General features: G+C 43.4%; 1 protein-coding gene across 2 annotated transcripts in view; it reads left to right on the top strand.

Annotated features, from left to right (window-relative positions):
- The window catches only part of ADCY8 (adenylate cyclase 8), a 1,651,787-nt gene that overhangs the window by 1,026,750 nt on the left and 611,236 nt on the right, over positions 1–13,801 (top strand). For both annotated transcript variants that reach the window (XM_069621638.1, XM_069621637.1), the window contains exon 7: positions 11,803–12,073. In XM_069621638.1, the coding sequence (XP_069477739.1) occupies positions 11,803–12,073 (271 nt within the window). The remainder of the gene's footprint in view (positions 1–11,802; positions 12,074–13,801) is intronic.

Genomic DNA, 13,801 nt, shown 5'->3' with positions numbered 1-13,801 from the left:
TTAACATAAGGTGAGACTATTAAGCCCTCCCCTCAAACAAGTCACTACGAATGTCACTAAATACCCAACGTCCCATTGGTTACACAAACTATAGGGCTCTTAATCATGTGGCTCCCTATAATTGGTTGGCACTCTTACATCCGTCAGTACTTTTCCTCCCACATTAGCAGCACGCAGGCTGGACTTCCAGGTGCTGGTGAGCTGGTCATAACCATAGTTTCCCACTAATTAGCATATCACCTATCATCACCTCAGTGGTCTGCATGTCAATTAAGGCTTTGAACTTGGCCTTGGAAATGGTCTGTGCTCTGGAGAATACAGGGGAGTAGAGGCATGCTTTGCCCTTCTGTGTAGGTGTGGTTTGTCATGTTTGTCCAGTTCCATCCATTCACATGACTGAAGAACACAGATTTGAGCTCTAGTGCATTTAAAATAGAATCTTTTAATAGGCCTCTGATGTCTTCCTTGTTTTCGTCCATGCCTTCTGAACAAGAGTTTCATTCTTTCACACAATTGTAACTAATGTCTGCTCATCCCAGGCCGATAAGACCTTGGTTTCTTGGGGCTGATCCAGCTTTGCCTCTCTGAGATTCACTTTTGTAATTTCATTGTTTTTCAACTGCGACACACTGGAAAAGGCCTTCCTTTTCTGGTCCAACTCTGCTATAATATGTTGTGGAAACATCTATTCTTTTCTTACTCCTATATATGTATACGGTGGCGCATGCTGAAATATATTCACAATAAAGCTAGCCTCAAGAATACTTCATCTGCTTGCATTTCTTTGCATCTGTACACGTGTAAAATAGCTTGATATCTTCATTGATTCTGTAGCATAAGTTTCTTCATCTCGAGCACGAGATGTTACTCATCTTTGATGCTTTCTTGATGCCTTATAGACTAAAGTCACTTCTCTTGTCTCTGAATCGCTTCTAAGTACATCAGTCTGGATTCATGTGATGTTATCCATCTGCTTGTTCCTTCATTGGTCCTGCTTCATCTGGGATTTCATTCAAATGGCCATCATACTATCTCGTATGCAGATATGGCTTTCTCAATGGGAACCTTGCCTCCAGGATTCTCCCTGGTATCGGTAGTTTCACTGGTACTGCACGTGTCTCACACTCTGGTTCCCAACATATAGGCATTATTGGCCAGATGTTTGAGATGGGGGTACTTGGCTCCTTCTCTATGCCTCTGTTTTTCTTTCCCCGTTATCCTGTTATCACTTTCCCCCACTCAGTGCCCATTCATTATTTGCCCACTCTCTCAGTCTACTCACCATTCGTGTTTTTTTACTTCTGACCTTCGGGATTGTCTGCCTCCTCCTCAACCAGCCGCTTCAGCCTTCGGTCTGCTCAGCTTCCTGTAGAAACCGGGAAGGGATTCTGTGAATGAGGGACCCATCCCACCTATCTCTTTAGTCACTTGCAAGTTTTTACTAATGCCCGCCATCTACAGGGAACTTCACGTTCCTGCAGCTAAATGGCGGAGGACATTAGATATTTCTGAGTCCCTCAAAGCCTACTTGGTCGATGGATCCGAACCATCATCTCTCTGCCACCCGTGTATCCAACACACTAGGCCCTTTAAGACAAAGGCAGCAATACTAGAATATACTCAAATATCAATAATCAGACTGACTCAGAAAGTAAGTCTGTTTTAATATCAATTCTTTCAAACAGGGAGTACAACGAACATCAACGAATAGGTGCTTCATGTTCTCACTCAGTGAGTTTCATTAAAAAAGCAGGTTATATAGCAAAAGCTTGCCATCATTGAACTCAATCGATGTGGAAAACTACAAAAACCTACTTGGGAAAGTGATTGGCTTAAAGGGAAAATCTAGGTATATGTTCCATACTTGTCTAGGAAAGTGATAGGGTCTCTAAAATTAGGTGGGGCTCCTCTATTGCAAGTCATTACGAATGTTATCAAATACACAACATCCCATTGCTTATACAAACTATAGGGCTCCCTATTACGTGTCCCTCTACAATTGGTTGGCACCCTTGCACCCCTCTGTACTATTCCACACACGCTAGCAGCACGCAGGCTGGCCCCCAGGTGCTGGTGGGCTGGTCATAACCATAGCTTCCCATCTAATTAGCCTGCCATTTATCATCACTCTTGCCGTCTGCCAGTCAATTAGCCCTTGGAAATGGTTTCTGTGCCTGAGAGTAGAAGGAAGAATAGGCATACTTTGTCTCCTGGTTTCGATACAGCTCAACTCATTATCTATTTTCATCCGACCATTTGACTGCAGACCATGTTTCAGAGCTTTTGCTTCATTTAAAATACCATTAAATGGTAAACCTTTGATGTCTTCAATGTTCTTGCTCCTCACCTCAGACAGGAAGGAGTTTGTTCATTTCACACGTTCTGCAACTACTGCATGAACATCCAAGCTCACAGTGGCCTTGGCTTCCTGGTGCTGGGCCAGCCAAGCCTTTCTCGAATTTACCTCCATTATTAAGCCTTTCTGTTCACTGGGCCCAAGCGTTGTGGAATCATTCATAGTCCATACATTCCTATGCATATACGTTGGTTCATCGCTGCAATTTATTCACTAGGTAGCTAGCCTTAAGAATACTTTTCTATTTGCATTACAGCATCTGTACAATTGTAAAATGACTTGACATTCTCTTCATCATTTCTGTAGCATGAGCAGCTTCATCTCGAGCCTGAAATGTTGCTCATCTTTAACACCTCCTCCTTAGATCTTATAGAATATTCACAGTCTCCAACCTCTTACCTCATGTCTGGATGTGTCAGCTCTGCTTCGCATGATGTCATCAGTCTTCTTTTTCGCTCATTTTTCACACTTTCTCCGGGATTTCATTCAAACGGCCATCAAATTGCCGTGAGTGCACATATGGCACATATGGCTTTCTCAATGGGTAACGTACTGCCAGGATTCTTTTCGGTATTGGTATTTTCACTGGTACTGCTCGTGTTTCACACTCTGGCTCCCAACATATAGGCAGCATGGGGGCGGAACTTTGAGTGGGGGTACTTGGCTCCACCTCTACACCATTCTAATGGGATAGGAGCGAGTTTAGATTGCCTTTTTCTATTTCCAGAAAACTAAGCTATTTAAAATGACTATAGAAATGTATCCAATGACATTGCACAATGGAGAGAGAATTCTATAATGTTTAGAATGGAATTTTTATCCATCAAAAGCCAAGTAATTTGAGGTGCCTATTGTTTATGGAATTGTTTAGTACACACTGGCTGATTAGTGGCAATGTAGCCAGTGATATGCATATTTTTATTTAGAAATATTTCATATATATATATATATATATATATATATATATATAAAACAAAAATTAAATTTTTAAAATTTTTGATTTTGTGTGTTTCACGTTGTTGAAATTCTTAGAGGTGGGTCAATGTTTCTTTCTGTAGACAAGCTGTCTGTGATTATATCACATTGTTGGTGACATCCCTAGCATAAAGTTAGGGGACCACATTTTGTTTTTATTCACTATTTCTTGTCCCAGATGTTTGGGGTGGGACTGTGTACTAAAGTCTATTAGATCTGTGGAAGCCACCTTAGTAGAGTTCAAAACTGTATTAATAGAATATTTGACAAACGGAAATACTAAATAACTTCAACGCCTTACAGATTCAGACAAAAGGTAGAAATAGTAGTCTTAGAAGGAGGCATATCAGGAATACAGAATAGGTAGCATAGAGGTCACGTTTACTGGTGACTCTTAAAAACATTGCATACTGTTCCAGGGACAGACTGACCTTTACTTCTTTTTTGATTCATGTGAGATACATGTGATGAACACTGCCACTAGCACCTCTGCCTACAATTACACATGTTTCCATGAATTAAAAATGGCACCTATGCTTTCTCTTCCTACAGTCCAAGACTGAGTCAAAAGGTTTCCACGCAATTGGCAAAATGACAAAACAGATTGTTTGACATTTTGTTAAATAGTAATGTATGTAGAGATCCGAAGACAGAGCTAGGGTCTTGGCTGGGAGATTAACAAAGATTTTGATAACACATGGTATCCCCCTTATTATGGTGAAGACTTCTCTGTCCGGTTTATTGCTGTTTTTTCAAGATGCTGTTGTGCAGTCTGGTTGTTTTGTTGAAACTATTCACTACATATGGTACTGTGATGAATTACCATCTGGCAAGGTTGTGAAAGCCCTGGCTTTTTTTTAAAATTTGTATTAAACTAATAAAATGATGCTGGAAATGTCATCTCTGAAAGGGAAATCTGTGTATCAGATTCCCATTTCATCAGCTCCATGCCTAAAGCATAGTGTGTACCTGTGCCCTGCTGCTTCAGTATCATGATACCATGTGCCCACTGCAGTGACAGCCAAGTCTCGGCAGCACGGCGAGCAAGAAATCAAGTCGATTTCCTGAGTCCAGAAATACATATGTTAAAAAAAGTTCTTAGTTAATTTGCCTCGTAAAATATACATATATTCAGTCTACGCAGGTTTTATGCATGTTGGGAGGCCTTCATGCATGTGATGTAGCCACCGGTTTACGAGAAAGATTAAACCATGTAAACACATGGGCTGATTGCAGGCTAATTGTACTTTTATGTGGGCTATTTGTAGTTTTGGAGGAGTTGTGATTGTATGCATGTACTATGTGTCCTGTATCATAATGCCGTTGTGCTTGTGTTTGCTTTAATGTTGTTGTATGTTTTTCATTTTTATATGTGGGGTTGTCAACGATCCTTAATCACTAGCACGTTATGTTGTTTTGTGTGATTAACATGTATACATGTTCTTAGTGTTGCATTGTGTGGATATTAATAAACATAATTATGATATGTGTGATTGTGCCTGTTGCGATTACTATACACTCCTGTTTCTATTTATTTGTTTCTACGCAATGATTCACTCATCTTCAAAAATCATGGTATAAGTAATGTTTAATCAACCTCATGAAGAGATACATGTGTTCTATTGTGTTATTGGTTCTCCTGCTCTTCGTGAGTGTTTAGTGACTCCCTAGTGTTGTTCACATGTGGTAAAACATAACGGCCAGTCCTCCTCCTCTCGCGCACTCTTCTAACAATAGGTTAATTATTGAGAAGCAATAAATCATTGTAACCCAGGTTTGAACTGGCATTTAACAATGTTTCATTTTATGCAAGAATGGCCAATGAACCAGCGTGAATTAGGGCATTCAATTGCTGGGCATGTTTTACCACAAACCCGGAATTCAAGAGCCTGCATACATGGGAGGAAAAACAATTTCAAATGAAAAATGTGATCTGATTCAAATAGGGTGACTGAGGAGACAGAGAAAAGATTTCTCTAATGGACTCAAGGATTTCCACAGGGCAAGATAAAAGAATGGAATGGACCCCAAAATAAATTCATAGGACTGACTGCCAGCCCAAAAAGTGTTGCAAGTAACTGGGACTTTATGCAGAACGCCTGCGCAGAACACTTTAGGGTACCATGTGGGTGGAATCATAACTGCTTCTCCTGCCAACAGATGAGATGAGAGCAAGCTGCTGGCTTGCACAAGGAGTCACGCCTCACTGTATCTTGGCAGCTGGCAATCCACAGAGTATTCGGGAGGAAGGGGTCAACATTGAATAGGAAGAGCACTCACGTCCATGCAGATTAGGACAGGAGAGTATCCAAGAGAGATGGTGCCCCAAGGTCAGAGGTGGACTGGCCTATAGGGAACTCTGGAGATTGCCCAGTAGGCCTCTGCACTCTGGGACTCTTTTGTGTGGTGGTATTCTATTTTATGTCAACATTTTCTCATAGGAAAAGGGTTAGGCTTGCTGAAAATGTGCAATATGGAGCCACTTTGAACATTCTTTGCAGGGCCTCTTTTGGTTCCCAGTCCAACCCTGTCCAGGGTGGAACCAACCACAGGGAAGCAGAACAAGTACTGTCCAGAAGTTCACCCATTAGTAAAATAACTGGGAATGTGAAAGAAAGGAACTTGTTGTGCCTAGCTGAGGGCAGAGCTACTTCTTCGTATAACCATGCACCAGTTGTGGTCAGCTCAGCACAGGCCAGTAACGTGGACAACCCCTAACTCATGCACATTGATCCATTACTTTGCGGTGGTCGTGCCTCCAGAACAGCATATCCAGTGTACATGCGTAGTGGTTTGCAATATAAACGTGCACACTTCGGTTTGTCATGTGCAGTGGCCACACATGTTTAGGGTGGATGCCCTGAGGAGGTTGTCTAGAAAGGAGGCAGCATTTTACTTCCTGAACTGCACATTAGTCTGGCTTGTGTTTGTCAGCACAAAGACACATTGGCATTGCAAATGCTCCACAGGCCAGGATCTCAAAAAATGTAGAAACTATTACATTAAAATCTCCCTGCATTAATGAGCTACCATTCCCATTTCTGGAAAGTTTATGTCATTTGGGTGTTGAAAATGATGTGGAGTAAACTCATTTTGAGTGGGTCCTAAATTATAGTTTGTTAAAGTCTTAAACTGCTGCCTAACATATTCATCCAGCGTTTTACTTGGTGGACATTTCTGCTGGGTGGTAGCACGTTCCCCACCCATCCTGTATAAGAGGTCAGAACTTTACTATGAGTTCCAAGCATAGCTAGTGAGGTCCACATGTTGTCTCGGGAGGATAGCTCTGGGGCAATGTGCTTGCCTTGGAAGCAAGATGACATGGAGAAACACAGGTTCGATCCCCGGCTCCGCACTTAGAAACCTTTGGGTATTAAGTGCGTTATAAATAACCTATCATATCATAACAATGGTAGACTGGTTCTAGCTCCAGGTTGATAGGTTACTGTCTTTATCCCTAGAATTGGTTCCATGTCTTAAAATTGCAGCAAAAATGGGCGCAAACACAAAATATCGTGGCAAAAAACCTGTGGTTTTGCCGCCAAAATCCTGTAAAGGATCCAGGGGACACCCCTGCAACCCCCGAACCCATTATACCATTTAAGGGGAGTGGGGGACACCCCCACAACCCCCGCTTCCCTTAAATTGTATAATGGGGTACACTTTTACCGGGTCAAACAACTGCAATTTTGCCGCGATTTATTTTTACCGGTGACATTTTTGCCGCGGTTTTATTACCTGATACCCTAGAATTAGCATCAATGGTCTATTAAAGAGCTTGCTGGTGGGCCCCTATCAATATTATTATTATTTATTTTATTTATTTTTTTATTTAAAAATGTTCACATTTTTTTACAAAAAGAATCTTACATCCTTCATGAGTGTGTCTGTACTTGTATGTCCCAAGGATCCCAATGAAGACAGAGAGGGCGTAGTGGATGAAGTTGAAAGGAACTAACAGACATTCTGACAACCACGTTGTCAGTTTTATTATTAGGGTCTTTACTGGTCGTGGACCTGGCTTTGGGATGCAACGGACCACTTTACAATCATAGGGGGAAGAACACGGTGAAGGAAACAGAGATAAAAGGAGCAGCGAACTGACATGGAAGGGTGTTCAATTGGCAGCATTGGGGGAATACAGTGGGGAGCAGATCACTGAGTCTAAGGTAAGTCGGGGACTGAGTGCAGGGGGTGCGGACCTATGTGTTAAGGAGGAACCATTCCTTGAAGAGGAGGATCTTGAGCACCTTCCTGAACTGTAGAAGTGATAGTGTACATCTGATGTTAACAGGGAAAAGGTTCCAGAGTCTTGGAGCGTAGACAGATACGGCCTGTCTTCTGGTTGTTTCCTTGCCGCACGGTCGTGCTCTCACTCGTAACATTGTTGTGATCCTCAGCAACTATTTGCCTGCTTTAGAAGAGCTTCAGCCAGAACCTGCTGATTCTGAGAAGCTCTGCGTCCCTGCTTTGCAAATCGGCCGGTTACTCGGGTTGGAGAAGCCAATTCTGTAGCTGATCCCTGACAATAGTGGGATATGACCTGGCAGTTCGGACTGGCTACCTTGCTGTGGAAACATCTTTGCAAAATCCAACTTTGGGAGCTGTGGGAATTCCATGGAGCAGCCAGAGGGTTCAATGAAGACGCAAGACCTGGGCTAGTGCATTACGGTGTACCTCAGGAGCAACTGGCCTTGCAGTACTGAACTGCACCGTCATGTCAGGTGCCCACGTGTATCTAGAAAATGGTGAGCCTAAAAAAACAACTTTGAAAATATGGGGAGGATGACAGAAGCCACTGAACTGACCTGAGAAATATGCAACCTCAGTTGGTGTTCCTCCTAGCTCAAACAGGTGGTTGGAGTTTTTGTGAACTTCTAGGAGTAGTAGCTCATGAGCTTCCAAAAGGATATCCGATGCCACAGGTCCCTAACCCATCTATCGGACGCATAAGCCACCGCCCCCTATCCATGCCATGCCACTTGCTTTCTGGCAGAATGTAAGCAATGCAAGGGCCGGATGGAATATTTAGCTGGGGGACCTGAGAAGTGTTCTGATGTTGTTGGTGAAGCTGTCTTCCATATCAGAGATCAAGTGAGAAGGTGACATGTGTGCCTATAGTGTGAAGGAAACTTACATAAGGCCACAGTTGTAACCTAGACAAATGTATGTTTTACCCTGGTTCTAGTTTGGAAGACCAGGTCGACACTTTGAGTCTCATTATGAGTCTCTGGGAAACGTGGCAAAACTTGGTTACCATTACCATCACTTATTCCGGCGGTAAACGTGACAGACGATGGGTGTGGAAAGGCAGTGTTAGCCCAGATTTATGATGGCCATAAGACTACTTTGGCAAGTTGGAGTCAATTAGTTTGGTTGGTAATTCCACCTGCAATAATTCCTCAACGTTTTTGGTTTTAAAGTGGAGAAAAGAAATCTGAGCATATGCTGGGCATTCTTCTTACACTTTACCACCCAGGCCGATATTGGTAAAGTGCCAGTAGCGTGGTGGTAAATCCATTACCACCATGATATTGCCATATAATTGTCCTGCTGAGAAGATCTGTGCATGAGACCAGAACTGGAGACCGTTTGCTGACTGCTCACGCCTGGATCTTGGATAACTGGTTTCTTCGTAATGCCAGAAAGTCAGGAATCCTGCTTCAGGGTTTTGACTCTAACATCTTCCAGCTGTCCCCTGGCCGACTTAACTAGGGCTGGCTCTTGTGCCAGTTCATTAGGTACCTAATCTGGGTGAATTATTTGGACCCACCTGTCAAATCCCTCCTCAATATAAAGGCAAGGAGAGCTCACCATCAGCTCTGCTTTAATGAAATATGTGGATATTGAATGCTATTTACAGGACAAGCCACATCCAGGCTCTGGGGCCCTCCGGACTCCAATTTTATAATGAAGTTTATTTGAGAATCGCAAAATATCCACACAATTAGTACAAAGCAGACGGATGGAACTCATTTTTAATCTTAAATGCACGGTTTATGTCACCCTTGAGTGTAAAAGGCTAAACTGGTTGACACACTCATGTGTAAAGCCACTCAAGCTTTCCTTTTTCCTGGATCTTCTTGCACCTCCCAAGAAGAAATGTGCTCTCCCGGAAATAAGAGGCGTTACTGGGCTTAGTTTCCAAGTGTACCTGTCTAGGGGAACTATGTATTCAGGCCAGTTGTATTCAGTACTTGCACAACGTTGCATCAGTTGTCGTATGTATACACCCACGCGTTGAAAGTATTATTTAATAAAGTCACGTCTATTTGAACGAGGTTGAATAGTTGGTGCTTCTCTGACTTTGTACATTTAATTTCATTCCTTACTGACCAGTGGATTATTTATCGTGTTTTATGCTGTTCTTTTGATTGTAATATTGTTTTATGCAGTGATCTGATTGTGTGGGTTCCTGATAGATTTGAAAAACCTTAACCAAACCAAAGTAAACATGTAGTATTCTGAAGGGGGCCTTTCAGGCAATGGTTCCAGACTCGTGGGAGCTTTTCTGCTGGTCTCCCTCTGGAATAGTGGGCTGTAGGATCTGTCTTTCCTTAGAAAGAGCGAATTTGGAGGTACCACAGCTACCAATCGCCAATTCCCAGAGCATCTCGGCAGCAGCTACTGGTGAACATGTCTCCAATGTTAACACATTGTCGATTGATTTAGCACCTAGCGAGGTGGTGCCAGCCAATCAGGAGTGCTGGAGCGGTGGATGACTCTGATTATATAAGCCCATGTTCACCCCTCAGATTGGCATCTTCCTCTTTGATCCTCAGATTTTTGGCCATCCCCTGCAACCTGTGCCTACTCCTCACCCCGGAAATACCCCCACGTACTCCCACAAAGTTCATCTTCTGTTTCTGAAGTCACAGGTCACACTGCCTGGTCCAGCATCACACTCCTTCATCAGCTCCTCTTCCCACATCAAGGATTGAAAGAGAGGCACCACTACCCTATTTTCCAATTCCTGGACTCCAATCTCTCTGCAATCCTCAACATTATTAGCTCCTCGGGTGGGTTACTGGCAATTGAAGACCATAGAAGAGGGTGTTCTTGTGGAAATAAAAAAGAGAATAAAGGGGGTTTAGAAACACATTGGGGGTCATTACGACCCTGGCGCTAAGTGGTTAACGGTGCCGTAAAAGGCTGCGGCGCCGTTAACCACTTAGCGCCTTACTACGAGGTCCTTTTGCGGGACCCGATCTGAACGGCTGGTCTGGACCAGCCGTTAAAGTAGGGACCCGCAAAGGGACCTCGCAGGCAATTACGGTACCGCAATTTGTGGTACCTTAATTGCCGCCTTCCCCATTCCCATTGAGCCCTATGGGGCAAAAATGGGAATGGGAAAGGCCATGGTGAAATGGGGAAATATTGCCCCGCCAACCTTGGAATGGGGCGGTATTTCCCCATTTCAGCATGGTGGACTCGTTACAACACCGGCACCAACCATAGTGCTAATAGCACCATGGTATAGCGCCAGTGTTGTAATGAGGGCCATTGTTATTACAGTTGAGAGGAATTGTATAGAGATAGCAAATAGCAAAAGGGGCTATAAAATGAGACTGCTGTATTGTGATATTGTGATGAATAACAAATTAAGATGAATATTTATTTTCTTATGCTACAGTTTATATACAATAAACAAAATACCATGTATTTTATTGTTTTTTTTAATAACGCGCTTAATACCTGAGTATGGTCTATAAGCACGGATCAGGGATTCGAACCTCTGTTACTCTGTGAGGTCTTGCTTCCAAAACCAGCACGTTGCCCCTGTGCTTCACATTTGGGGACCTTGGAGAAGAGATGTTGCTAGGGGGTGTTGAGGGAGCTATAGCCCTGGGTCTTTTGGTTGTATCCCCGGATAGAAGCTCAGGGGCTACATCGAAAAGGCTAGCTAGCCCTGCGTCCTATCAGTTTGGACATTAGCGTAGCCCTGGATCATTTCCAGACCTAGCAACACCCGTGCCTTGGAGCAGTCCTCTTGTTGACATGCGCTCTATGTTCCTTCCTTGGAGACAGTATGCTGCCCTGCTGAGGGCTACATATTCTCTTCATATACCTACACACATAAAATGACATTTAAATATGTATGGACCGTTTTCAAAACATCTTTTAACAGTACAAATACATGTTCGTTCTTAAATATTGAAGTTCCCTGATTAGTTTGATTGTGTGATTGCTAGAGAATGGGTCTAGCTAGTTGAGCACCAATGCTAGAGACTCACTTGGATCGACTTATGAACAACAGAACACAGAAATCAACTTGCAAAATAAAGTTATATGACTGTCATTTAAAAGCATGAATGTATAGTCCCTTTGTATAGATGCAGGCCTATGGAGCTAAAAAAAAGACTGTGCCTTCTTAGGCAAATTGTAGAAGGTGTTGTTGAGGCTGATTATACTGCACCGGTAAAAGCAGAAATATATCATATTATGTATGCTCTTTGCATTTCCTTGATCAGGAGGATTCACATCTCAAAGGCCACTCTGGACTGCCTCAACGGGGATTACGATGTCGAGGAAGGACACGGGAAAGAGCGCAATGAATTCCTGCGGAAACACAACATCGAGACCTACTTGATAAAGCAGCCGGAGGAAAGTCTGCTCACCCTGCCTGAAGACATCGTGAAAGAGGCTGTCAGCTGCTCAGACCGCCGAAACAGCGGGGCGACCTTCACCGAAGGATCGTGGAGCCCCGAACTTCCGTTCGACAACATTGTGGGGAAGCAGAATGTAAGTCAAAATATATATTTAATGCCAGCCACTATAAAAGCATGCTTGAATGCAACTCAGAAAGGGAAGCCTAAAATAAAATAAAATGTATCTTAGACTGTTACTACTGTGAGTACAGGGACTGCAAGTAATTAAGCAAACCTCCTCAGGCCAGACTTAACCTTTCTATCTGCTCAAGGAAAGGGTAGCACCCGTTGGCAAATGCGATGCAACGCTGAGTATGTATGCTTAACTAAGTGTTTCTTGTTCCCAAATCAAAAAAGGCTTCCATTTCTAAACTCCTGAGCCTTGCTGTGAAAGCCAAATGCCATTAAGGCAGAACATGATGACACTAAAGCTGGTCTAGCTTGCCACTGCCTCTTCATTCCCATGGTCAAGGTGCTGGCCGCTAAGTGTGACGCTGTATATGCAAACTTACAGCATGCACTTCTGCATGAGTCAGAGGCCGTCCATTACATGCACTCTAGGCTACATGAACATGTGTCACCATACTCTCCCATTGCAAGCCTTTGCCGGGCACGAGCATGCGGTAATCAGAAATAACATGGCATGTCCCCATTGCTGGATGTATGCCAGGAAACAGTAACAAAAGTGGGGAAACAATTTGCAGAAGGCAGTCCCATTTCTATCTCCATGGAGCCACTTGTTCCTATTGGCCAAGCTAAAGGCTCACCTAACTGTAGTGTCTCAATGACTTGAAACCTGTTTTTTTCACGAGGGAAATTGCTCCAATGTGCTCAGGAGCCGCGCTAATTCTTCTGTACTTGAAAGGCACTCGAGTCGGAATGAGACAAGGTCAGCTTTCGTTGTCCCCCGATTACACGTGAAACCCTGTGTCCTTCTTTTTCTGCATGTGTTGTTTAGCCCTGGTTGTCCGGCTTCTCCATGGAACATTGCACTCTGCATTTGTGAACCTCTGGCTTTTGTTGCTGTCGCTTGCCTACACTGTACTAACAATGTGCTTCGAAGTGATCACTCTCGGTAAGTCCTTTGTAGTGAGCGGTTGGCATTGCTGGAAGGTAAACGCGTGCATGGCATGGTTAGTTTGTGTCAAACCAGCTATATTTGTGTGTGTGTCAGTGTATATAGTACATGTGCACATCAGACCTGAGAGCATGAAGGCAGGTCCTGTTTCAAGTTCCCCTTGTATTATTTCAGCTCGCCTTTATTGCAAATTAGATTCGGAAGAAGTGGAATCATTTCAATTCAAATTAGCGCCTCCCCCGCACTTGAAAAATGATTTTACAAATTGCCTGATCAAGGGCAGGACACCCGTATGATTCTCTAAGCCTTGTGATGTCTCAATGACCACAGCAGAAAATATGTGGGTGCAATTTCTTGACATGGGGGCAGGTTGTGCGAGGCCACCGAATTTGGAAATGTGTTGTCATAATGTCTGCTAGGCCCAAATTGTTTTTCAATTGCATCCAACATCAATGAAAGGTGTGTCACAATGGGTGATCACCCCTTTCTCCTGCAGGGGAGAGCGCAGGAGCCCGCTTTAAGTACTGCACACATTCTGCTGGCTCCTCTTGAAGAAGTAACCCTGGTTGTAGTAAAGCACATGTACTATTCAATTCCATATCCGTCCCTGCACAGCGCCTGCCCAATATTTCTACAGTACACCATGAGGTATCATTTCTGGGGAGGGAGGATAGCACAGGGGCAACGGGTTTGTTTTGGAAACAAGACAATGCAGCACAACCGAGCTTTGAATCCCTATTCCGT

This window comes from Ambystoma mexicanum, chromosome 5q (assembly GCF_040938575.1).
Source record: "Ambystoma mexicanum isolate Mex_15411 chromosome 5q, UKY_AmexF1_1, whole genome shotgun sequence".
Lineage (NCBI taxonomy): Eukaryota > Metazoa > Chordata > Amphibia > Caudata > Ambystomatidae > Ambystoma > Ambystoma mexicanum.
Note: the sequence above shows the minus strand (reverse complement) of the source record. Positions and strands in the feature narration are given on the sequence as shown.